At 42.9% G+C, this 24,286-nt stretch overlaps 1 protein-coding gene across 5 annotated transcripts in view; it reads left to right on the top strand.

Annotated features, from left to right (window-relative positions):
• Nucleotides 1-24,286, top strand: part of COL11A1 (collagen type XI alpha 1 chain) — a 180,131-nt gene that overhangs the window by 147,618 nt on the left and 8,227 nt on the right. For all 5 annotated transcript variants that reach the window (XM_070396042.1, XM_070396043.1, XM_070396045.1 and 2 more), the window contains 17 exons: nt 158-265; nt 3,949-4,002; nt 5,727-5,780; nt 7,013-7,066; nt 11,464-11,517; nt 12,507-12,614; nt 12,847-12,900; nt 13,377-13,430; nt 14,418-14,471; nt 16,497-16,550; nt 16,718-16,825; nt 17,516-17,569; nt 21,530-21,583; nt 22,697-22,804; nt 23,273-23,326; nt 23,426-23,461; nt 23,549-23,602. In XM_070396042.1, the coding sequence (XP_070252143.1) occupies nt 158-265; nt 3,949-4,002; nt 5,727-5,780; nt 7,013-7,066; nt 11,464-11,517; nt 12,507-12,614; nt 12,847-12,900; nt 13,377-13,430; nt 14,418-14,471; nt 16,497-16,550; nt 16,718-16,825; nt 17,516-17,569; nt 21,530-21,583; nt 22,697-22,804; nt 23,273-23,326; nt 23,426-23,461; nt 23,549-23,602 (1,116 nt within the window). The remainder of the gene's footprint in view (nt 1-157; nt 266-3,948; nt 4,003-5,726; nt 5,781-7,012; nt 7,067-11,463; nt 11,518-12,506; nt 12,615-12,846; nt 12,901-13,376; nt 13,431-14,417; nt 14,472-16,496; nt 16,551-16,717; nt 16,826-17,515; nt 17,570-21,529; nt 21,584-22,696; nt 22,805-23,272; nt 23,327-23,425; nt 23,462-23,548; nt 23,603-24,286) is intronic.

Here is a 24,286-nt window from a genome sequence, read left to right as displayed (position 1 = left end):
ATATTTGCAGCAGAGAATGGAAGCCTAATCCACTTGCTACTCGTTTACTCCTGCCTACACCAGCTTGGATTCCACCAGAAGGACTTATACTTTATGACGACGTGTATCCCAGCCACCATCTTCCCAGTTTGTGATCATTTTCCTTGTTCTCCACCAGGGAGGTGACGGGGAGCCAGGGCCCAGAGGTCAGCAGGGGATGTTTGGACAGAAAGGGGATGAGGGAGCAAGAGGCTTCCCGGGACCCCCTGGTCCCATCGGTCTTCAGGTACGTTGCTCTTGGCCTGTGTGCTCTGTCATTCCACCTACTTCGCACCAGCTTTTCTGCTGGATGTAAAGCAAAGTTGGGACAGGGCTGACCCTAAGCGCTGTTTTTCTTATGTGTGTATCTGGGCTGCAACTTCTTTTTACCTGTTAATATTCATTTTTCTGGAGCTGTATCTGCCCCAGTTTCTGTCTTTGGTGTTTATTTAGCCCATCTTTGATATTACATCTGCTGTCCTTATTCTTCTGTTTGAAAAATGACTCTTGTTTAAGTCTGATAGCCAAAAGGAAATTGTTAGAAGGGTTTTTTCCATCTCGTTTTGTTTTGTTTTCGTACATGTCATAGCAGGAAAATTGGTATTTCAGATGGCTAGCAGAAATTAAAAGCATTCTGAGAAATAGCAACTGCCAATCACAGCCACCAACAGAAAATACCAACAGCAGACATTAGAGTAACGGGTCACATAAGCAACATAACAGTGAATGGATTTTTTAAAATCACATTTAAAATTGTGATGTGCGTTTTATAGAGCGCGTTCAGGAGAGGAAGTGTGTTCTGTAAGCACCGCAGGTGAGGAATTTCAGACCGACTCCCAGGGAACGCAGGCGTCACTGACGTCACTCCCAGGGAAAGCACGCATCACTGACGTCACTCCCAGGGAAAGCACGCGTCACTGATGTCTGTCCTATTGGCTACCTCCTCCTACTGCGCTCAGGTTCCTACAAACTGGAAACAGCGAGCTTTCCTTATCCACTTGCTCATTCTACACCTGCCTCGTGCTCCTCGAGAGCAGCGGTCGCCAACTTTCCGGACCTCCAGGGTCCACGGACCACCGGCTGGCGACTGCTGCTCTAGAAGATTGAAAATTTTGTTTTAAATAACATCCAAGTACCATTTTGATGTTAGTTATGCCACGTTAGAAATTTTAGAAATGTTCAAATTAAATCTATTCACTGCACTTAAAAATTTGTGAGGCTATAGAAAAGTAAATAGAAGTGGAATTTGTATAAATTTCATTTTTTATTTTTATTTTCACAAGTAAAGTCCCAGAGTATTGGTTTTTAATATTAAATAGCTTAGTATATAATTATACAAATTGCATTGTAAACTATAATTAATTATATTATCATAATTATTATTGTTATAAAACTCATTGAATGTCTACCAGTGAACATGATATCATCATTTTCCACTTTTATTTTCATGCCAAGAAAAATCCTTTTAAACTTGGAAAATGCAGATTTTATTCTCATATTACTGTTTAACTCTTTTACACTCATTAGACAACAATAAATAAGCAATCATGAGTACTACACCTCAATGTGTGAAAAACACATGTATTTGAAAACAACAAGACATTAAAAATTAGATTGCCAATGGCTATGGTAACATTCCCTTTCCGCTTTCTCATTTAAGGGATTGCTCTGAATTCTATAAGGGTGTAATTCAGGAGTTTAGTTCTCATGATTAAAGAAGATGCCTTGTAGCTTATATTTATAACATATTAAAAAATTACCTTCATTACCTCAACTTAATAAATGCGCTGTTTGATAAGGTGACTCAAGAAATCGATACACTAAGAAATGGATTGTATTTTGCCATGGCTACCTCTTTAAATCAGGAATCTGAAACGATGTTAATGTGATTAACATGTTTATAATTGATCTACGTCCTTTAATTGAGTCTTCATGGCAGCATAGATATTAGCAATTGTAATAGACTAAGTAATAATGATATAATACTCTGGTTAGATGACTTGCTTTTTCAGTTTGAAGTTTACTCTATGTCTGCATATGAAGGAGACATAGAATGAACGTCTTTGGCCTAAATTCATTTTTTCATTTCGTCACTTTAGTGGCAAATGATTTCAAATTGGCAGAACCTCTTCCTGTATAAATTACTCCCAGGAAACACTGGACTCACGAAAACCGATTCACCCGGTGCCATTTGGGAGGTTTAGCTCTGCAACAAGAGAACCTGACTCGTTATGTCTCTGTTAGTTTTAATAAGAACATTCTGTCTTAATCAACTCAAACTATAATCAAACTTCATTAGAAAGAAAGAAATTTTTCACATTTTTTTCTATCGGGAGGTTCCTACTGAGTTAATATTAGGGATGACCATTCGCATAAAAAAATGATGCAATGCAGAGCTGGGCTTGTTACGGAAAGAAAACTATCCACTAGCATTTACAGATCATTGAATTTGGGTCCCAAATTAGATGCGCTCTCTAGAAAAGGAGGTGGAAACCTGGATAAAATAAGGGAATGTGATTGTTAATTTACATGGTGTTGGTGAGAACTGAATTATGCCTAAGTTGCAATGCAGATTACTTAAAAAAACACACAGATTTACAAATGAAATATTTATTTCATCTGTGTTCATGTCTACTTGCATGTTTAAGAATTTAAGCTTGTGTGCTCCATCGATGAATTAGCGTCTCTGAGGTGGTGGATCTTCGAGTCTAAAATGTTAGCCATCTCTCCCAGGTAGTTTTCAGGCGGACTGAAATCTGCAACCCTACCTGGCCATTTCCTCCCGGGAGCTTCTCTAGCAATTCTGGAACCGACAGTAGATGATGGTAGCTGCCTGGGAATTACATGTAGCAGGCCACTTTCCTAGACACCTGTCTGACATCCGATAAAAAGGAAATGAAATCCTGGTTATGTTGTGCAGCATAAATCTGCACTTAAGATTTCCTCATAAAGATGAGCATATACCCAATGTTTTAAAAGTTTACATATATACTTGGTAAAGCGCCCTCTCCCCAAACTGGCTCATGTGGAAGCAGTAGATCATCAAAACCACTTAATGGGGTATCCCCAGCATAAAAAATGAAAGGGAACAGGATAAGTAAAGTAGAACGAAAACATCAAAGACCCTCACCTGTGCAGGAAGGGTCAGCAGGACTGTTAGAAGCCATGTTTCAGCTACTTCGCATGTGCAGGTTTAGGGAGTAATGAGTAAAATGCAGTATTACTGTGGGTCGTGGTCTAATAATCTGCTGCTACTGTAGTGAGGTGCCATGTAAATACTTTTCTAAAGTACCAGCGTGCGTTTAAAGCTTTGCATCATGTGTTGTTGTTTTTATTTCTTAAGTAGATTACACCCGGGATTCTATGGTATCAGCTTTAAAAATAAAATGTGTATAGAGTGTATAAGATATATACAAATAACATTAAAAATTAAAACACTCCATAATTATACTAGATTTGAAACTATTACCACTTTTAAAATTGACACCTAAGAGCTCATGATTGTAAGTACACAAGCAAGTGGCAAATTTGTGTTTTAAGTGCTGTATACAATTAGAGTGTGTACAACGTGTTGTGATATGAAAGAGGAAAAATAAACAATTCTACGTGGGGGAACTAGTGAGAAAGTTCAAGGGAAAAGTATAATAATCTTCCCATGAAGACGTAGTCAAGTGACATTTGAGTGCAACCTGTTCTGTGAGTTCTGGTAACTAAACTCAGTGTAATATTATACAAAGCCTACGTGTTATTTGTAAGTGTAGATATAAGATTTTATCGCATGTAGTCATTTCTTATATGATAAGTATTTTGATGTGATAGTTTCTGAATGTTAATTTTCATGTTAAAGTTCTAACAACTTTATTTTTTGGTTTTATGTCAGAAATTGGATAAATGAGTGACTTTTATGGTTTTTCTATTCTATTTTCTTAGGGTCTGCCAGGCCCACCGGGTGAAAAAGGTGAAAATGGGGATGTCGGTCCCATGGTACGTTTTTATTGTTAAGTATCAGATAGATATGATGGATTCCCATGTTACTAATATCTCCTGAAGGTTTATTAATGTGAACAAAGTTGTCCTAAAGGCTATGGCTTTTCAAATAGATGCTTTCTCTTTCCTCTACCCACCCTGCATCTGTGACCATTGCGTCTCTCTCATCACGTTGAACCTCTGTTTTTTCTTTCTCGCTTTGGGGTAATGGTGAACATACCTGGGGCTCTCGCTGTTCGATATATTGTGATATATCTTTCATTTCTATGTGCGTATATTCCTGAGGCGTAGATAAACTGCCTCCCTTCAGTTATTTACTAGTATTGAGCTCTGGACTTTCATGTGGCGTAAATAAAGAATAGACAGTGGTCTCCCAGGATTTGAATAATTAGCAAATGTTAGCACAGTATTAAAATTAATTGTATTTCGAAAGTCTTCATTTAACAAGGAATTCTCAATTAATTATAACACAGTGACATAATTTCCATCGATTGATTCTGGCTTTCTGCTCTCATGGTGCAACTGAAAATGTGAAATACCTATGTGTGTTTACTAAGCACTGTATTGGGTAAGGAAACAATTAGGTAGGATCGTTGAAATTAATAATGAAATATAATGAATACATTTCCTAATTGCTGCTTTCTTTCACTAAAGATTACTCCAATATGTACTTCCTTAAAATACACGTTTGATAATTTTACACTTGAACGTTAGATTTTCTTTTCTTCAAATAAGAAATGATTTTTTATCATCACAATAAACTTAAAAACGGGGGACATAAAGGTGCTGATTCAGTAACTGATTAAGACTCCACGCAGCACCGGGTAGAGAGCAGGCGTTCCCTGGATGTGGCTGCCAGGTTCCCTGAATATTAATGCATTCTCCTGACCTACGGTAACGCTGGGAGTAGACAAGCTTCTCAACCATGATATTAAAATAAACTGTGACCTTTAAAAAAAATACCAATGCCCTGGCATTCACTCCAGACTAATCACAAGTGTGAGGTTACGGATGCTGACCATCCATACTTTATTAAAAGCGTCCAAGTTCATTTTAATGCAAAAACAAGGAGAGAGAACCATCGTTTTAGAAAGACAACGAGGCAGTTAATCGTATTTCAATTCTAACCTATGGAACACGTATACACGTTTTAAAATACTCTAGAGAATTAAGAATTCCAGAGCTACTCAGGCGCCATTTCTTCTTCCAACTTTGTTCCTTTTCTACACTAGCATTCTGGCCTATCCTGGCACAAACTATTTCTAGTTATATTATGAATTCATTATGCCAGATAGCAGCAATAGACTTCTTAAATTTTTTAAAATATGCCTTTATTGCTTTTTAGAGAGGAATGGGGAGAGAAAGAAAGATAGAAACATTGATGAGAAACATTGATCAGCTGCCTCCTGCATGCCCCTCCTGGGAATCGAGACTGAAACATGAGCATGTGCCCCGACTGGTAATCGAACCTGTGACCTCGTGCGTGGGACAACGCTCCATCCACTGAGCCACACTGGCCAGGCGCCTTTTTCAATGTTTCCCCTGCAGTTTTAATTTCCCCGTAGCTATGTATAAAGAAGCATTTGCTAATGTGGCGTTGTGTCCACCAAGAACATGTTATAAGCCCGATGTGCTCCACTGACTGCTTTGCAGGCTGCGACCGTTCAGTTTCCCAAGTGCGTTTAAGTGCAGCCTCATAACCTTATGTCCGTCTCTTACAGGGTCCACCTGGCCCCCCCGGCCCCAGAGGTCCCCAAGGTCCCAACGGAGCTGATGTAAGGACTGTGAAGTATACGTTAGTTATTGTGAAGTTGTATGGGGGTGTTGACATTTAATGACCACTGTGTCTGCAACACAAGGGGGATAATCATTCTGTTACTAAACGCTGAAGTGCACAGAGTTCAAGGGTCTCCTGTTTACTCCATGTCATTTTCCAAGAAAAGAAACAGGCTTTTCAGGGAACGAATCACCACAAATACAAAATAGGTACAAAGTGCACATTCAATACATACTTATTGGTGAGTTAGAAATATTAGCTTTATTAGAATAACCACATTTGTTCAGTTCAACATACTAAGAACAGGCCTTGCATATGATAACTGTTCAATGTTACCGAATTGTCTCAAAATTTAACCTTTGCCGCTTACAATGTCTTGAGGAGATGGTTTGTGATTAGCTTTGATTGCCTGAGCCCAGGACCGTACCCCAGCCCGCCGTTACGTACGCATCTGTCATCGGTGACTCTTATCTAAAAGTTTGCATTTGTACTTTCACTCTATAAAACATGTTAGAGTAATATGTGCCTATACATCATGCGCCTCTCGCCATGTAAAATATTTCCTCTCAGTTATATAAATAATCTCACCAGAGCTTCATAACTAACTCACTGTTCAGTATTCTAGGATTTTGAAATGTAATGTCATATTTATCTTGTTATCAATAACAAATGTATAGGCTTTGAGGTGATCACACCTTCTGACCTCACCTTTTCACCAAGAACGAGTCATCTATTCTTGTCTTTACTGCTCTTATGTCTGCTTTTAATTCGGGCCAGAATGTACCAGGAGCAGATGTACCAAAAAGCCTTTTAGGTTCTCGTTGTCCTGAAGTAATTTTGAGGTTGGGAGGTGGTTGACCTTGTTTGTGGCATGGATCACCTACTTCCTAACCAGAGTCGTATTTTGATCCACTACAAAAGTCATCCTCTAAATAGGGCATGTTCACTGATAGGAAGATGGAATTTACGTTTTGTGTACCAACTGGCAGGACTAGAGTTGGAAAGTGGCCAGTCTTAGCTTCAGAAGTCTGGTGCCTTTAAAAATCAGTTTAATCTAATTAAATTATTTGCTCTCCAGTGACTTCGACAACCCAGTAAAAGGCATGATTTTGTCCCATCCTTCCAATGACTTGCACATAGTTCTCCCTCCTTAAGAAGAATAGATGCATACTTACGGATTTATTATGTCGTTATAAGGAGGATAACTGTGTTCCTTTTCCTCTCCTGCAGGGACCCCAAGGCCCTCCAGGATCCATTGGTTCCGTTGGTGGTGTTGGAGAAAAGGTCAGGAACGTAATGATGTACAGTTTGGAATGGCAAGAATAGAGGACTTGTTAGCATTGGCAGATGTTCCCAGGGCTTCTCTCTAAGTGTATCACACACAGTTATATGAATCACAACTCATCCTCTCCGGTAGTTCAATGATGAGAGGTAGAATGATTTTCAGATACCATGGTTTTGATCGCCAGGTATTGCACCGATGGTGTACATGGAGTATTTCCTTTAATCAACCCAACCACCCTGCGATGAGGGTATTATTATTACCCACATGTCTGAGCCAGGAAAGCTGAAGCCTGGAGAATTTCAGTGTTTGCATCAAGGTTTTATCCGTAGAAAGTGACTAACTCAAGATCTACTCTGACCCAGGTATGTCTGACTAGACTAAGTGTCTCTAATAACACTCTTTACTGAAATTAGAAGAGATCGGTTGATGCAATGACTTAAAAGGGAAAACAGAATCCTTTCAACTACAAAAGAGTTAATCACTCACTCTGTCGTATGTGGAGTTTCATTTTCATTGCTGTGCCCTGTCTTTGGCACTTTGTAAAATAACATCTGAACCCGAGATAGCTTTCTTTTCTCATGAACACCATCACGTTTAAAAATCTCCTCCTCCCCCTGGTGCAAATAGCACACTGATTCTCTGATTTATTATTGATGCATTCATGTTCATTTCTTAATAGAATTTTCCAAGAATTGACATCAATTTTGCTTTATGTAAAAACTAAGATATTTATCAGTTTTGTTGGCCAAAAGTGAAATTTCAAAACATAAAATATTATCCAGTAGAAACAACAGAAATTTCTTGAATTTTCTAGTTATTAATCAAATGCTATCAGAAGCAAAAAGTTCTGTTGTTTGATCTAAAATTTTTTTGATATATCTTGTATTCAATTTACTTTAATTTAAAATGTTAAAGCTCAGAAAAGCAATGTGATAGAATTAGAATATATTATTTGGATGTTTATTTCTGCTCAACACTTACATCCTGGTATTATCAAGGTAATTAACCCTATATGACTATTCACTCTTTTTAAATTTTTATTTATTTTAGAGAAGGAGGAGGAGGAGAGAAGAGTAACATTGGTTTGTTTATCCAATTATTTGTGCGTTCATTGGTTGATTCTTGTATGTGCCCTGACCAGGGGTCAAACCAGCAGCCTTGGCGTATTGGGATGATGCTCAAACCAACTTAGCTACCCGCCATGCCTATGTGATTATTCAAATGCTTTCTTAATTACTACATATGAAGCACTTTAAAGTTAGGATTGAATTGTTACTGCATAAACAATCTGCTATTTTTTAGACTGATTATCTCTTTATGTTCTTAATTGGGAGCTTAGTGTTGAAAAGGCGCTGGTGAGCTGGGGGTAGAATTGAAAGATCACTTTTCACTGAGTTCAGTTGTCATGGGAACAGAGGCGGGAGAGACCACAGGCTGATGGTGTCCCTGTCTCACACAGATGAGGACACAACTGTCCTCCTTCCCTTTGCGTCACCCCTCCCCCCTTTGGCTAAATGCTGACTAGAGAGTTGTGAAACCTAGTCTTTACTTTTAGTTTTGCCCACATAGCAAATTTTAAAACCTCTTAATAGCCTTTTCAGCCCATCTCTTTGTTCTGCAGAGCTTTGGGGTGCAGGGGGGACAGTTGTAAGTACTTCGGTTGCTTCTTGGGTGGTTTTCCTCCTGTGTGACTCTTGGGCAAACACGGGTGCCAGATGCTTGGAGCTGTGCACACCTCCCTTCCCATGCTGTTCCCATGTGCTTACGCCTGTCTGGTAGCCCAGCCAAGCCCAGTCTCCAGAGAAAGACTCAGTCAGCCAGGATGGTGATTCCATTTCCTACAACCCAGATGTGGCCGACTCTACCTGTGTCACCGTCATAGAAAGTTTTCATTTTTCTCTCTTTCAAAAAAAATATGCTTCTGTGTGACAGCCAGATAGAAATGCAATTCTGATTTTAATTTTCTTCAGCATCTGGAGTAATGTCATTTGCTGTAGATGACAGGTTTCTGACATCAGCTTTGATTCAGGCTGGATGCTTCCTCATTTTCATTTTGGAAAACTTATTTCCAGTCACAAATCAATGAAAAAAATAAAGGGCCAGAAAAGCGTATCCCCTAGTCATGCTGCACTCTGCTTAAAAAGGGGTGGCCTGTTTCCATAGAATATATATTTGCTACAGATGGATTTCTGCACTTGAACGGTTTCCTCAAAACAGAGATGTGTATCAGCACAGGGCCTGAGGATTTAATGCATATTTTATGACAAAAGGCATACAGAGCCATTTGCTGTCACCCTGCGCAGGGGTGTTATAGAATGGGGCAAAATGGTGGCATGCTGAGTAATGACAGTTTAAAATTATAACATAGCGGCTCTACAGAATTTACACTATTGCATATTAATTATGACTTTCTAGAATGAATATGGTGTAGCCTTGTTGATATTAGAAATACAGATTTGTCCATTTGATGTAGGCTTGTAACATTTTATTTACTTGGAATTTTGTCCTTTTCAAAAGCCTTTAAATGGGACATAACATTTACACAACATTAATTTCTTCTTAAATAATTGTTCACTTATTTTGTGCACACCTGCCCGTAATATACAAAAGGTAATTTGCATATGAACTTTTGACAAATGAACATAGATGTGTTCTCTAAATGAAGAGATTTTTGTAGTAAAAACTTGTCTTTAAATTTTAACAATTATTCAAACCCATCTCTGCCACCTGTCATTTTCCTCATTTGAAAAAATGGAAATAATCCTTAAGAAAAGTAGTTTAACTTTATAGTGGACAAGGATTAAAACACATCAACAAAATATGCAGAGGGTGACTAGGGAGGGGTTAACGTGGTGGCTCAGAAGATATTTTGTGCATGGTCAATAGATTTCCTGTATTTCTTTGTGTACTTTTCTAGAGAGAGATTAACTTGTTGTTTATTGTTCCACTTATTTATGCATTCATAGCTTGATCCCCTGACCAACCAACCTGTGGTGTATCAGGACGATGCTCTAACCAATTGAGCTACCCGGCCAGGGCCTGATTTCCTGTGGGTTTTTTCCAGCTTTATTGAGCTATAATTGACAAATAAAAATCATATATATTTAAGATGTAAAATTTGATGTTCAGGTACAGGTATGCTTTCTGAAATACCTTTCTACTCTCTCCTTGTATGAGTTTGACTTTTAAATTTCACATCTACGTGAACTCATGCAGCAGACTATAATAGTCCATGTAGAAAGCATTTGATTTGAATGGCAAACTACTTAAGATTTATTTTGAAGATATGAATAATGACAGAAATATCACATATATCATCCCATCATACTCAGATGGCTGAATGATTCATTGCTTTGTAAATAATATAAATACAATATTTCAATAAATATTACTTGTAAGATTTATTTAAAAACTGGAAATATTTGCTACTCATCTTGAGAAGAAAATAACTTATACACAGTGAAAGTACTTGATGTTTTCTGTCGTTATGCAGATAATTCATGAAGTTAAAATATGTGCATATTTTCATCGAGGAAGGAATTATATACATAAGATAGCCTCGCCCTGGGATTCTGTTTCTAGTTAATGTAATGCATTTCAAACAAAAGTATGAGCAGCGGGAATATTTGAGAGAGTAGAGTTAAATGTTAAAGAGCATTCAGGCCTTCCATTTTAAAAAACTTTAGAACTATTTCTGCCTCAGAATTGCTGGTACCTCTGATCTGGTGGATAAACATGGCACATGAATGTACTGATACATTATTTCTCTCGGATGATTACTTGAATAGAATATTATTTGCCGGCATTCTAAGTTCAAAGAATTAGTAACAGACTTTCCTAACCAAAACCTATTGGAGGCTGAGTTACCAGTCTGCTAAGGTAGAAAAATAACCATCCACATTAATAATATGCACATCCTCAAAAGGAGCAGTTTTAATTGGTACCTATGTACCTTTATGCATCTTATAAATACATTCCGTTTCTATGTTCTTTAGGCCTCTACTAAATACATTTACAGGAGTATCAAAATACTACCAAATGATCTGCTTATTTGTCAGTGATCAATTAAATTCACATTTTGGTACAAAAATACCTGAAATTGTTGAATCCATAAACTTAATTAAATACACACTGGGCTGGGAGCAGCAGCTGTCTGTCCTGTGAGGCTGGTGGGACCCGGGGTGAATGACCTGCCTGGTAACTAACCAATGAGAGTTGTAGCTTTGGCCTCTTCCCTGAGAAGGAAAAGTCAGTCACAGGAACAGTCTCCCTGCCTTTTAGAGACGAGACTGACTGAAGGGCTGGTCTCAAACATCGTGGTCGTCACTGAAGGTGGTTTTACTAACGTGAGCCCTCACGTCCGTGTCCTGATGCTCATCCAATCTCTCCATTTCAGGGTGAACCCGGAGAAGCGGGAAACCCAGGGCCACCCGGGGAAGCAGGCACGGGGGTAAGTGCGGGCCTTTCCTCCGGGGGGCGGCCAGGGGCTCCCCCGAGCGTTTGTGACACGTCACCCACTCCTCGCTGTCACTCGGTTGTTTCCTTGCCTTTCCATTAAGAAAAGCAGCCGTGCGGAGCGTGTCCGTGGGAAACTTTGTCATGTCCTCCGCATGTTTTAATGTAGAAATTGCATGAGTCGAGTCACATTTGTGTAAGGCAGAGCATTCGGAGTTGAGCTGTTTATCGTCTACAGTTTTGTGGAGGATTGTCCACAAAATAGACCAACCTGCTACAGCCAAAAAAAATGTTTAAATTGTGTTAGGATGGCCGTGTGCTCCCTGAGATCCGTTTAAACCTGGCGTGAGTGTGACCCCTGGGGGAGCCTTGGGAAACGTCTGGACAGGCGTGTGTTTGTGGCGCTTGAAGGCACGGGAGCGCATTCATGGACACGGGGAGCTGTTCTGCATCTCGCAGTTCATAGCACAGCGCCCTGCAGCCCAGAGCCCTCTGCCCCTGGTTCACACACATGGAAAAGGCTCCAGGGCTCTCCTCCCGCGGGAAGCGAGCTGGAGCGTGGAGCTGCCCTCATTCATAGCGCTGAGCGTCCTGAGAGCACGGACGGGACCCTCGGTGTGGCTCTCACACTATAAAAGCTCATGCTGCATGGCGACCACTGCTTGGGTTGTCACTGGTGCGGTCCCCTCTTTCGTATTCCTCCTCTGGTCATGCAAGGCGACCCCGTTCCCAGTAGGAAGCCCAGGGAGCCGAACGCATTGCCAGAAGCCCCGCCAGGAAATGGCAGCCCCGAGTTCAGTGCAGGTCTGCGCATCTCCGAGGTCCACGTCCTCCCCGTCTGAGGAGGCGGCTAGGTGATCTCCAGCGCCCTCCAATAACTGCAGTTAGAGCCGCACTTGGCTCATAGATGGAAACACCTGAAAGCTGGGGACAGGTTTGACTCAGAGCTTGTAAGGTAACCGCTCTCTTTCTCCTGCTGTGTAGGGCCCCAAAGGAGAACGAGGAGAGAAAGGGGAAGCGGGGCCCCCCGGCGCGGCTGGACCTCCCGGCGCCAAGGGGCCGCCAGGGGACGATGGCCCGAAAGGCAACCCGGTAAGTTGGCCACTTTGGAGCTTTTCGCAGGAAGACGAGAAATCATGAGACTGACTGTTCATCATGGCATACACTCCGCCCAGCCTCCCGGGACTGCCTTCATGTGTAGCAGCGCTAAGAGAAGAAGGGAGACATCCTCACAGGGACATACCATGACTTGTACCTCGTAAACGTCAGAATACCTAAAAAATAGTTTTCATTTATTTCCTTCCCTCTGGACACATCCTTCTAGGGTCCTGTTGGTTTTCCTGGAGACCCAGGTCCTCCCGGGGAGCCCGGCCCTGCGGTGAGTAACGTGGAAAATAAAGTGGGGGCGGTGTTCCCAGTGTCTCTATGGCTAATAGTTACAGAAAAATATAATCACTTACCTCAGAGGGAAGGGGGAGGGGTGGGAAGAGATTAAGTAAAGAACTTACATGCATAGTGCATAGCCCATGGACACAGACAATAGTGCAGGGAAGGCTTGGGGGGCGGGGGCGAGAAGTGGAAGGGAAAACAGGGGACAACTGTAATACGTTTCATCAATAAAAATTTTATTAAAAAGAGCACACTACATTTTAAATTTGATGCGGTCACAGTTTCACAAATCTTTATGGAAAGAGTGAGAGATACCACAGTCCTTAAAAGAACAACAGAAAGAGCAGAATACGGTGTCCTCCTGGTAATAATTTAGCTCAAGGACTAGGAGCGTATACTGTACCCTTTTCTCAGATAAAAGTGAATCAATAGAAATATTGGGCTCATTTTCTGTTCCCGTCACAGGGTCAAGATGGCGTTGGCGGTGACAAGGGTGAGGATGGAGACCCCGGGCAGCCGGTGAGGAAGCACACGCTGCTTTTATTTAACCTTTACCTCGCCTCAGGGCATTTAAAGAAAATCAGAAAGAACCATTTTTTTTCTGAAAGAATTATCAGGTATATTTCAATTCCAGTTAAAAGGCAAACTTACATGGAGTGTTTCTAACTCGATGTGATTTAAGAAATATAAGCAAAGCCTTCATAATAAAAAAAATGTAGTCACATCAGGTTCTGCCCGACTGCATCAGATTCAGCTGTCTGTCCATTTGTGTTAATATAAGTCATTTGGAAATCACACGTAAGACCAGAAAGGAAAGCCAGGTTAGGGCCTGTCCGGTGCATGCACTCCGGTTACTGGCCTCACTGACTCAGCGCTGTGCTGGCTTTCGGCTGCTGCTGCTGCTGTTGGTAATGACACAGGAGTGGGCTGTGGCCACGTGTGGCTGGTCAGGGAGGGCATGGGCTTGAGTAGGAGCCAGAGACACGCTGCTCCCCTAGCACAGCTTCGTGTCCAGCGCGCCCCCCCCCCCCCCCCCCCCCCGAGATCTGCCCTCGGAGCTCAGGCTCATTCTGTGCAGATGGCGCCGGGGCCATCGCCCGGCAGGTTCCTGCTCCTGGGCATAGCGATGCTGGCGTGGCACAGGGAGGGTGGAGACGCATCCTTTGGTGGCTGCACAGATGTATGCGAGCTGAGTGGCATCACCGCCCACGTGATTCTGTAGTTAGCACGTCTACTGGCTGCTTGTCAGAGAAATGAGCGCTTTTTAAAGGAACACGGTATTTCTGATCCGCTTCCTTCCGGCTCCGCGGGAGTTTTCACTGTGGATTCACCAGGTGTCTGCCTGCAGTTCCCTAAAGGCAGGCGCGGTATCGGACGAAGGGCGGAGATTCTCCAGGAGCGATGTGGGGAGATGAAGCAGGAGGGCTGGTTTCAGTCCTGAGTCTGAAAACGTTGTGGCCGTAACACAGCGCCCAGGGGCTCTAACGTATTTTTCTCGTTTTATAGGGTCCTCCCGGCCCCTCCGGTGAGGCCGGCCCGCCAGGTCCTCCTGGGAAAAGAGTAAGTTTTTAAAATTATTTATTGGAAACTTCCATGCTTTATCCACTGTGTGTGAATTCATAGGCTGTATATGTGAGCGGCGCATTAGAATGATGCTGAGAACTGTACGTCCTAGGGAAGAGGGTGATTTCTTAAGTTTGTGAAAATACCTCTGGAACTGGACACTCGGGCTGCCAGGCCGAGCCGTCACAGAGAGGGCAGCTCCCATGTCTGTGCGGCCGCCCTCTGTGTAGCTGTCCTGGGCTGTTAGCGTCAGCTCCAGCTCATCCAGGGGAGATGGACTGTCACAGGCCAGGCTGCCTAAGAAACTGAAAACCCGGATGCAGGATCCAGGGAATGGGCCCGGGAGCCGTCAGCAGGAAACGTTAGATCGCTTTCCATGGGCAAACGTCTCTGCTTTGGAAGCGGAGGGAGGATTTTAACAGAAGACGACAGTGAGATATACACACAGAGCCCTTGTTGAGAGGTTGGTTCCAGCAGGTGCTAGATTTCCCTCCCTGTCCTTACTGCTGTGCTGTTCTATAACAGCTTCTGTGGACCCGCCTCTCTAGTCTCCTCCGCTAGAATCTTTGCCACATACTCTGTGCGTGGGTAGGTGGGAAACACCAAATATATTTCTTGGGTTCGGTCTCCCTAAGACATCCAAAGACTGAGCTGTTCTCTGGTAGCTTTATTTTAGGGGCATTTTCACACACCCGTCTTTGTAGACAGAGAGTATAGTAGGTTTTCCTTTGGTCTCCCAGCAACATAAATGTGAGCTGATATTTACAGACATTTCTCTCCACAGAAATGAATTTGGCGTGTAGTAAATATCTTCTTGGAATGCAGTTTCTCTTCATTGACCAAATGCCCCCTTTCCCTTCCTCCTCTCACTACGCTCCTTCAGTCACCAGAACATGAAAGCTTAAGTAAGCTTTGTCTCTGCTTTGTGGCATCAACATTCCTCCTCTCCTCGGTCTCCCCACACTGGAGACCCGGAAAGACAGACCAACAGCCATTAGGCTCTAACACCCCAGTGCCGAAGGAGCAATGGCAAGACATGTGTTCACACGTATTACCATTTTTTTTTCCATGAGTGAATCCTACACATAAGCCTTCCTAATAGAATATTGATCAGAATGTGGCAAGTGGTGGTGATACTGACATTCAACACTCTAACAGTTATTGAACAAGTAGGGGAATTAAGTTGTCATTTGTAGTACACGGATCCCCTGTCATGCATTGGTAATACTTGAGAATAGAAGTGTATTTCCTTCAGGCACTAGAAGAGTGTGTAGCTGCTGTCAATAAGCCGTGAAATGCTAAGACCCAGTTAGCCTCACAGCTGTTCAAAAACCAAGTTTGTTCCACGCATTTTGCTGAAAAATAATTTCTGGAGCTGATTAACATAACAAACATGATAGCCTTAAAAAGCACCATCTCCACTCCTTTCCCCAACCTCAGTCTCAGCCCCTGACTCTGAGCACAATTCATTGCAAAAACTGAAGTAAACAAGAGAGTCTGGGGGGAAAATGAATGCAATTTTCTTGAGATCACTCATTTAAGCTTTCAGGACTTGTGTCTGAACTGGTGCAGAAAATTCCATCACCTGGCATCGCATGCTTGTTAAAGTAATAATACAAATTCAGTTAACTAGTGGACATGAAATAAATATTCCTTAGTAATTGTCAGTTTTACAGGCCTTAGAGTAAGTTTATTACGGATACTTACGTGTGGATCTTACTGTGGGGGGCTCTCAAAGCCGGGGCCCTGTTGGTGTCGAGTTGAAAGGTTTCTAGGAAATGCCGAAAGTGAAGACATGAATAATGCGGCACAATTATTAGGAACAAAATGTAAATATCATGGGGATTATAATGCCTTATTTCTAGCTCAAAACGTTTTCTTTGATACTTTGGAATATGAGGTTATGCAACATAAATGGTTCTTCTCTACATCAGTTGGCCACAAGATTCAGGAATGCCGAGATTTTTATGTCTCAGGTGACCCTGTAAGTGCAGAGGAGGTCTGACTGTGTGATGTTCGCAGGGTCCTCCGGGAGCAGCAGGTGCAGAGGGACGGCAAGGGGAAAAGGGCGCCAAGGTAAGGCCGGTTGTGTAGGTCTTACGTATGCAAAGCTGATGCCTACACGGCTTTGCATACACGGCCAACGTCTAGATTGACACTTTTTTTAGACTTAACACTTTTCATGAAATAAGAAGACATGTTTCCTCACTGGTCACGTGTTCCCGTGTTGTATTTTCTAACAGGGGGAAGCAGGTGCCGAAGGTCCTGCCGGGAAGACTGGCCCAGTTGGTCCTCAGGGCCCCGCCGGGAAGCCCGGTCCGGAGGGCCTTCGGGGCATCCCCGGGCCTGTGGTGAGCATCTGTGATGTTTGTTTTTTTTAAAAAAAAACCACAACACAATTCTAAATGAAAATGTTCGTGTCAGCACTATTTTATAAATTAGAGTGTGGATGTTTGAAGGGAATTTGGGGAATATGTAATAATGAAAATCTTAAATATTTCAGTATGTCATTTAATTAGTTCATGGTGTAATTCTAACTCATAAAGGCAGAGTAGAAAACGAAACCCTAAGACAGTGATGGCGAACCTTTTAAAAAACCCTAACTTAACTCTGGTGCCGTGTCACATATAGAAATGTTTTGATATTTGCAACCATAGTAAAACAAAGACTTATATTTTTGATATTTATTTTATATATTTAAATGCCATTTAACAAAGAAATCAACCAAAAAAATGAGTTCGCGTGTCACCTCTGACACACATGTCATAGGTTCGCCATCACTGCCCTAAGATCACAAAGATGTCATATTTTTATACCTAGCGTGTGCATCCGTGTGTGTGTGTGTGTGTGTGTGTGTGTGCTTGCACGCGCCTGTGCCTGTAGACAAACGCCACACAAAGGGAGAAGCCTCAAGAGTGCTTACAATTGTAGGAGTTCTCCATGTGAGGGACTCCACAGGCAATGTTTGCTTTCTTCCAAAATTAAAATAAAAGAATATGTTTCTGTTCATTTAAGAAATTAATCCTGTGTATTTTTCACAGGGAGAACAAGGTCTCCCCGGAGCGGCAGGCCAAGACGGGCCGCCCGGTCCCTTGGTGAGTAGCACCCTTCCTGTTAGGAGGGGAGGATTCCAGAAACGAAATCGTTTATGAGCTACAGTTTCCGTTACTCTAGCTTATAAACTGCTCTCTATTTTGTGCAACATTCAAGGAACTGTCCTACACTGGAGAAGAGGAAAAGAAATCTAACTGATAGGTTCTTTTGAAAATATGCCCCATGATTAGATCTTTCCTTTGTTCTGTCCTTGGATGGAAAAAATGTTTCCCCTCCGAATAAAATGCCACCAATGGCCTGGCCAGGTCTTTTCCAAACACGGACAGTTCCCCACATGCGTGTGGCTGCCTGCCTTTCCGGGCCCTGCGTTTAAAAGAGCAGCGCTGGCCCAGTCCCACAGGGATTCCTTCACCAAGTAATGTTCTGTCAGTCCTGCAGGCTCTGCGAGTGACGCTCACTACTTTAAATAAGCAAGGACTTCCATATAGTAACTTAAATTCTACAAAACGCTGCTGATCATGAATATGTTAATCATCTCAGAGACATTTACATACTTAGCCATTAAACTGGGTCTCACAATCTTAATTATTCCGGGAATTGGGGTCATTCCTTTTAGTAAAAATGTCACCAAAATTTCCTCTAACATGAGTGTCTTTTAACTTTCTCTGAAAAGTTAAAGATCAGTTATTTTAGTGATTGAATAAAAGTTACCAAGTTTTGAGTGACTTCAAGCAGGAGATTATCAAGTCAGCACTCGACCTCACAGGCCCCCCCCCCCCCCGCCTCCCCCGTATCTGCACTATTTAGGGAATATTCTCCATGAATAATGAATACGGGCCGCTCCTGGCTGCAGAGTCCGAGCTTGGAGAAAGAAAGCACTTTGCCTTAATGTCACCCTAAAATTCGCCAGGGATTTTTTTCATGTTATTTCAGATTTCTCCAGTAAGTATTCTGACCTTTTTCCCTGGATGAACTAAAAAACATCAATCATGCGGGAGACGTCCTCGGCTAAATGGTTATATTAAAAACAAACCATCAGACAGGCCACCGGAGGCGGCTCTTGGGTAAACGCGTTTACAGAGCGAGGGAGGGGCTGACCCCCTCAAACCCATTCCCACTGGGGCCCAGTGTGCCCTGGAAAGGGTCAGATTGAGAGCATGGGTGCCCACCCCTCTCCGGCTGCTTGTTTTAAGGACATATTGTTGCTTTTTCACAGCGTTTGACTGTGATATCTATTCTGGACATTGGCTACCAGCTACTCGACGCTACTTTGCGGCGGAAACGTGCATTTACAGACCCTCGTATTATTTAGTATAATTTTGGAACCAAGTAACGTATTATAATGATATTGGACTTATATGAATTGGGTGACATCGAGGAATGTATATTTGTAAAAAAACACAATATTTTATTGTTTATAATTTTGTACAGTATGATAAGTTTTGTAACACTCCCCAATATGCATTGCAGGCTGATTAGTGCATGTTTGACAGTAATAAGTGGTTTGACACCTGCCACCAGGTGTTTTCCTGTTAGAACACACAATGCAGTCCCGGTTTCTTTGTCCCACATCGGGAATATGTAGTTTATTGTTTAATCCGTCACAAAACCCGCTGACATTTCTTGTATATATCTTAGTAATTTTACGATATTTTGATTTAATTTCTTGTGCCATTTCAAGATAAAACTTCAGGGAAACATGCATGTCTCAAAAAGTTGCGTTGAAATAACTCAATTCCCCGTAATCACTAATAAACTGCAATGTCCCTGAGAGGGGACATCCGAGTGATATGCTAGAATTCCGATGTCCCCTGAGAGGGGACAGCGGAGTGCAAAGGGTTAATGAAGATGCTGCTTGGTCCTCAGTAGGTGAGAGCAGGAGAAGTCATCTCTAGGGTGTCTTTCATGGCCATTTAATGATCTTTCAGACTCAGCTAACGGAGATTGACTTTTGTGGGCAACTCTTTTGATCTGAGCGAGGAGGAGCGGATCATGGTGAAGGTCACTGAGCCTGGAGCCAAGCTCCCCGGTTTTGAAACCAAGCGCTCCCACTGACTGGCTGAGCGACTTTAGGAGAGTTCCTCATCTATAACATGAGGACATTCATAGCGTCTGTTCTGATGTTAGGATGTTTAATGAAATATTTTAGTTTTTGAAGGCAGGTTAGCATCTCTGTTTTGGGTCTAAGCTTTTATTTGTGTTTTATTCATTCCAGTGTCGCTGAAACACTGCTCAGTGTTCATTTTTGGACATGTTTACCTTAGAACAGCGGTTCTCAACCTGTGGGTCGCAACCCCTTTGGGGGTCGAATGACCCTTTCACAGGGGTCGCCTAAGACCATCGGAAAACATATATAATTACATATTGTTTTTGTGATTAATCACTATGCTTTAATTATGTTCAATTTGTAACAATGAAATTGGGGTCACCACAGCATGAGGAACTGTATTAAAGGGTCGCGGTGTTAGGAAGGTTGAGAACCACTGCCTTAGAACTACCTCACATTCCCTCTCTTCACAGGCTGATCAATAAAAGAACCGACAGCGTTCTCTTTGAAACCACAAAGGCCTGAGTAATTGGTAGCCTGGTTACTAAACTGCAGTTTGATTTTATTTTTATGCTACATTTAAACTATCTGTAAGCAGATCGAGGTGTGCAGTAGTCCATAGTGATTAGCATGTTCAAACAACGTCACGCTTGCTTTTGACCAAATTAAATATTATTTCACAATATCGCAATGCCTAGCAACGTTAAGGCAGGGGAGTTTTGTGATGTTTATCAAAGCACGGCGTTGCAGGGAATGTCTGTGTGTTCCAGACACTTAAGGACGTATCCCCCGTTTTCTCGTTCACTGTGTTACTTATGAATTATGTATTTCTCTAGGGTTTTTCCATTTCCAGTATCCTAAAGGGGAACTAGGAACTATGTCCACTTGGAATAACAGCTGTAAATGCTGAGTTAATATTCTGATGTGTCCCTGGTTCAGAGGGTTAGTTATAGCTACTGCTCATATCAGATCTTCCCCGCTTTCTATTTCCTGCGGATGGAAATGACTCGAAACGGGTTTTTGCCTGGCAAATTCCTCCTCAGATATTGTAATTTCATAGAGATTATTAGCTTAGAGGTATTAAGTAAGAATTTCCTGTACCTCCTTCATGAATAATATTCATAGAAACGATTTAAAATGCATTAGAAACACAAATAAATGTCTGGTATAGTTCCCATTAAGCCCAAGCAGTTAGAATTCCTAGGGTTTCTTCTGTTTTTTGGCACTTTTGCTGGTTCTGTTAGACTGCGATGAGGAAGCCGATTGGCATAGCAAAAAGGAATAATAATTAATAGTTACACTGTACTCCAGTTCAGGCAGTCCTTTTTGTAGGACTGGTTTTTCTTTCATGACAACAATCCTGTGACACGGTTGTTATTATTAGAATGCTTCTCTACATAAAGCTCAGAGATAATAAGTGATAAACGCAAGTTTACCCAACTAGTGAGGGACCGGCTCCAGGCTGGAGGAGTAGTCACTAGACTACCCATGCCCAGCAAGCGACCTCCCCACCAGCTTTCCCACCCACCGCCACCTTTCTCCCGAGTGTACGCCAAACTGAGGTTTTTAAAATTTTACTAGAAATAGCATAATCTTTGAATTTGAGTTTAATGTCAAAATATTTGATTGAATGGATGTTATTTGGAAACCCCTTCTTCTAAAATTAGTGCAATTAACAATGCACCCTTCTCAACTGAAACACTATTATTTCTGTCTTCATATTTATTTAATCAAAATGATCATTAATATATTTTATTATTATGGTTAAATAGTCAACCATAGAGTTTTAAATGTGCAAAATAGTTTGGAATTCTGAAAAATAAATGCTGGTCATTATTATTTTTTAAACTTGGTCAAGAAGTTGGCAGAGTTACCCAAACCGAACTTGCTCTGGGGGTAGTAACGGGATTCCCTCATTCACACCCGCTCTGAGTGTTTATTTCTCATTGTTTAGGGACCCCCCGGATTACCTGGCCTCAAAGGGGACCCTGGCTCCAAGGGCGAGAAGGTGAGAATAAGTCTGTGCTCTTACAGTTTTGATACTCTAGTAGCAGAGACAATATGTTTGCAGATTAAAAGCACCGAAAGGGGAATTTCAAAGACTGTCTTTACTGTTCTAACCGAGGGCAAGCCATCAGTTCTTAGCTCTCCAGGTGGATTTAGAAAAGAGGCAATACACAGAGAGTCGCATGAAGAAGGTACCAGAATGCAGTGTTGCTTTTCCTCAGTGCCCCTGTAGGGACGTACGGAGAGAGCACGAGGTTATGCTAAAATAGGAATTCCGAAGTAAATGTAGGGAATAGCAAAAGGCCCACTTTTATGCTTTAAACATGGAAGTAAAAATTTGAACAGACTATCTTATAGATCAAAATAATAACTTGATCTCCCAAAATGTATACTGAGCTGCACCAAATAATTTTTTTGTAAAATAAGCCTTTTTCGGAACGGCATGAATATTTTTGGATTATTTTTAAGTTTCCGTATCTCTCTTAAAGACTGCACAATATATTTTTTTAAAATATATTTTATTGATTTTTGACAGAGAGGGAGGGAGAGGGATAGAGAGTTAGAAACATCGATGAGAGAGAAACACCAACCAGCTGCCTCCTGCACATCCCCCACTGGGGATGTGCCTGCAACCCAGGTACATGCCCTTGACCGGAATTAAACCTGGGACCTTTCAGTCCGCAGGCCGACGCTCTATCCACTGAGCCAAACCGGTTTGGCAATACAATCTCTTAATAGAAGTCATTTCACATAAAATCAGATAAAATCAGATGCTCATTGAAACAATGACCTCCAGTTGTTTACCTCACCAGCATCTCACATCTGGTTATTGTTGGTCCTGCGGTTGAGGGAATTCCCTGTCAGCAAAGGCACCACTGCAGAGGCTACCTTTAGGAAGCATGTCCTGCCACAGGACTCCCAGCCCTCCGCACGGTCTGAATGTCAGAGGAAACGATCCTGTGAGGTGTGGGCAGAGCGGGTCTTCATCCCACAGCCTTTTCAGAAAGTTCAAGTTTCGTTTCACAAGTTCAATGTGCTATTATTTTATGACTATAAGTGACTACCGGGCTGTGATGTCTATAGTGTTAACGCTTCTTTTCTCTGCCTCCCACAGGGACATCCTGGTTTGATTGGCCTGATCGGGCCTCCAGGGGAACAAGGCGAGAAGGGTGACAGAGGGCTGCCCGGGACCCAGGGATCTCCAGGAGCGAAGGGCGATGGGGTGAGGAAGGACATGAATTTCCTGTCCATCCCTGTGATACACACACACGGCACGTGCACAGCCCTTTCAACCTGACCGAGGAGGCGATTCAGAGCGTCTTAATTCTAATCTCCTGGAGTCAGTGGTGTTTTCAAAGAGAAATTTATTTCACCTTAGAATAAATAAATTAAAAGCATGACAAGTTCGAAGCACAGAAATTACAGTGCAGTAGTTAATTGCACTCACAGGTATTGATCCCCAACACTTGCAAATCATTATTCTGAAGGCTGCAGGAACATGAATATGTATGTAGACACTGAAGCAACATGAAATAGACTATCTTGCAAAGTGACTTCTTAGACAGACAATGGGAAACGTAAGCTCTTCCCACGTGTTTTTGCGTCCTCTGCATGTTGCACTGGCTGCTATGCAAACCACGGCACTGTGACGGCTGAGAAAAACCCTCTAACGCGGCCGCCTCTCTCCTAGGGGATCCCAGGCCCTGCTGGTCCCATCGGGCCCCCCGGTCCTCCAGGCTTACCAGTAAGTACCAGGAAAGAGAGTTTTCTAAAGTAAACGTACAGATGCCCCAAAGAGGCACACACCCGCCTCATCTCTGTGATTTGCTCTTGCGTTTTCCAGGGCCCTCAAGGTCCCAAGGGGAACAAAGGCTCCACGGTGAGTACTGCGCCCTCCGCCCTTGGCAGCGAGGCCGCCTCCAGTGCCTTGTTCTCTGTTCATCTTGTTCCTGTTTCTTTTCCACAGGGACCCGCCGGCCAGAAGGGCGACAGTGGTCTGCCAGGGCCCCCCGGGCCTCCGGTGAGTGCGTGGAGGCGAGTGTGGCCTCGTGGCTCTTAGGGTCCCGAGACGATGCCTCCAGATGTGTGAGGAGGGGGAGCAGCCACGTTCGGAAGCTCTCGGTCTGCACGCCCAGGCTTGTCCTGGCGTTGGCTTCGCTGTGTGAACAGAGATGCTTTCATTATATCTCTATTCGGGGAGTCCTGTTCTTAGTAGTTTCTTAAGAAACGCATCTATTTTGATGTCAGATTTTCATGGAAGCAGCTGATGGTCTGCCACCCAGATACATGTATATCTGTCACTCAGAGCAAACAGCGCTGAGGTCGGCATTGTTTTCCCGCTGCGTCTGATGATAAAAGCGATGAGTCACCCCCACGGGTGAACGCTGGCATGTCCAGGCTTCAGGCTACTGAGCGACAGGCCCCTGGGGAGGACTTCAGGCCCCTGTGGGGGGCTTGCTTCCCAGCTGGCGGGGGATTAGTATGCTTCACCCGCAGGATCTGCCTGGCCAGCAGTCCCAGGGGCCCAAGCCCTAGACCAGAGTGCCCGCAGGTCCTTTCCGAGGCGGTGGGGCCAGGTCCGAGGGAGGCCTCCCGCCCGGCGCGTAGATGGCTGTCTTCTCCTGACGCCTCTTCTGCCCAGGCCGGTCTCTGTGCCCCCATCTTCCCTGACTCCAAGGAGGCCAGTCTGGGACCCACCCTGCTG

The sequence above is a fragment of the Myotis yumanensis genome, unplaced genomic scaffold (genome assembly GCF_028538775.1).
Source record: "Myotis yumanensis isolate MYYU_CA2020_CCGP unplaced genomic scaffold, mMyoYum1.0.hap1 SCAF_17, whole genome shotgun sequence".
In the NCBI taxonomy this organism is placed as follows: Eukaryota; Metazoa; Chordata; class Mammalia; order Chiroptera; family Vespertilionidae; genus Myotis; species Myotis yumanensis.
Note: the sequence above shows the minus strand (reverse complement) of the source record. Positions and strands in the feature narration are given on the sequence as shown.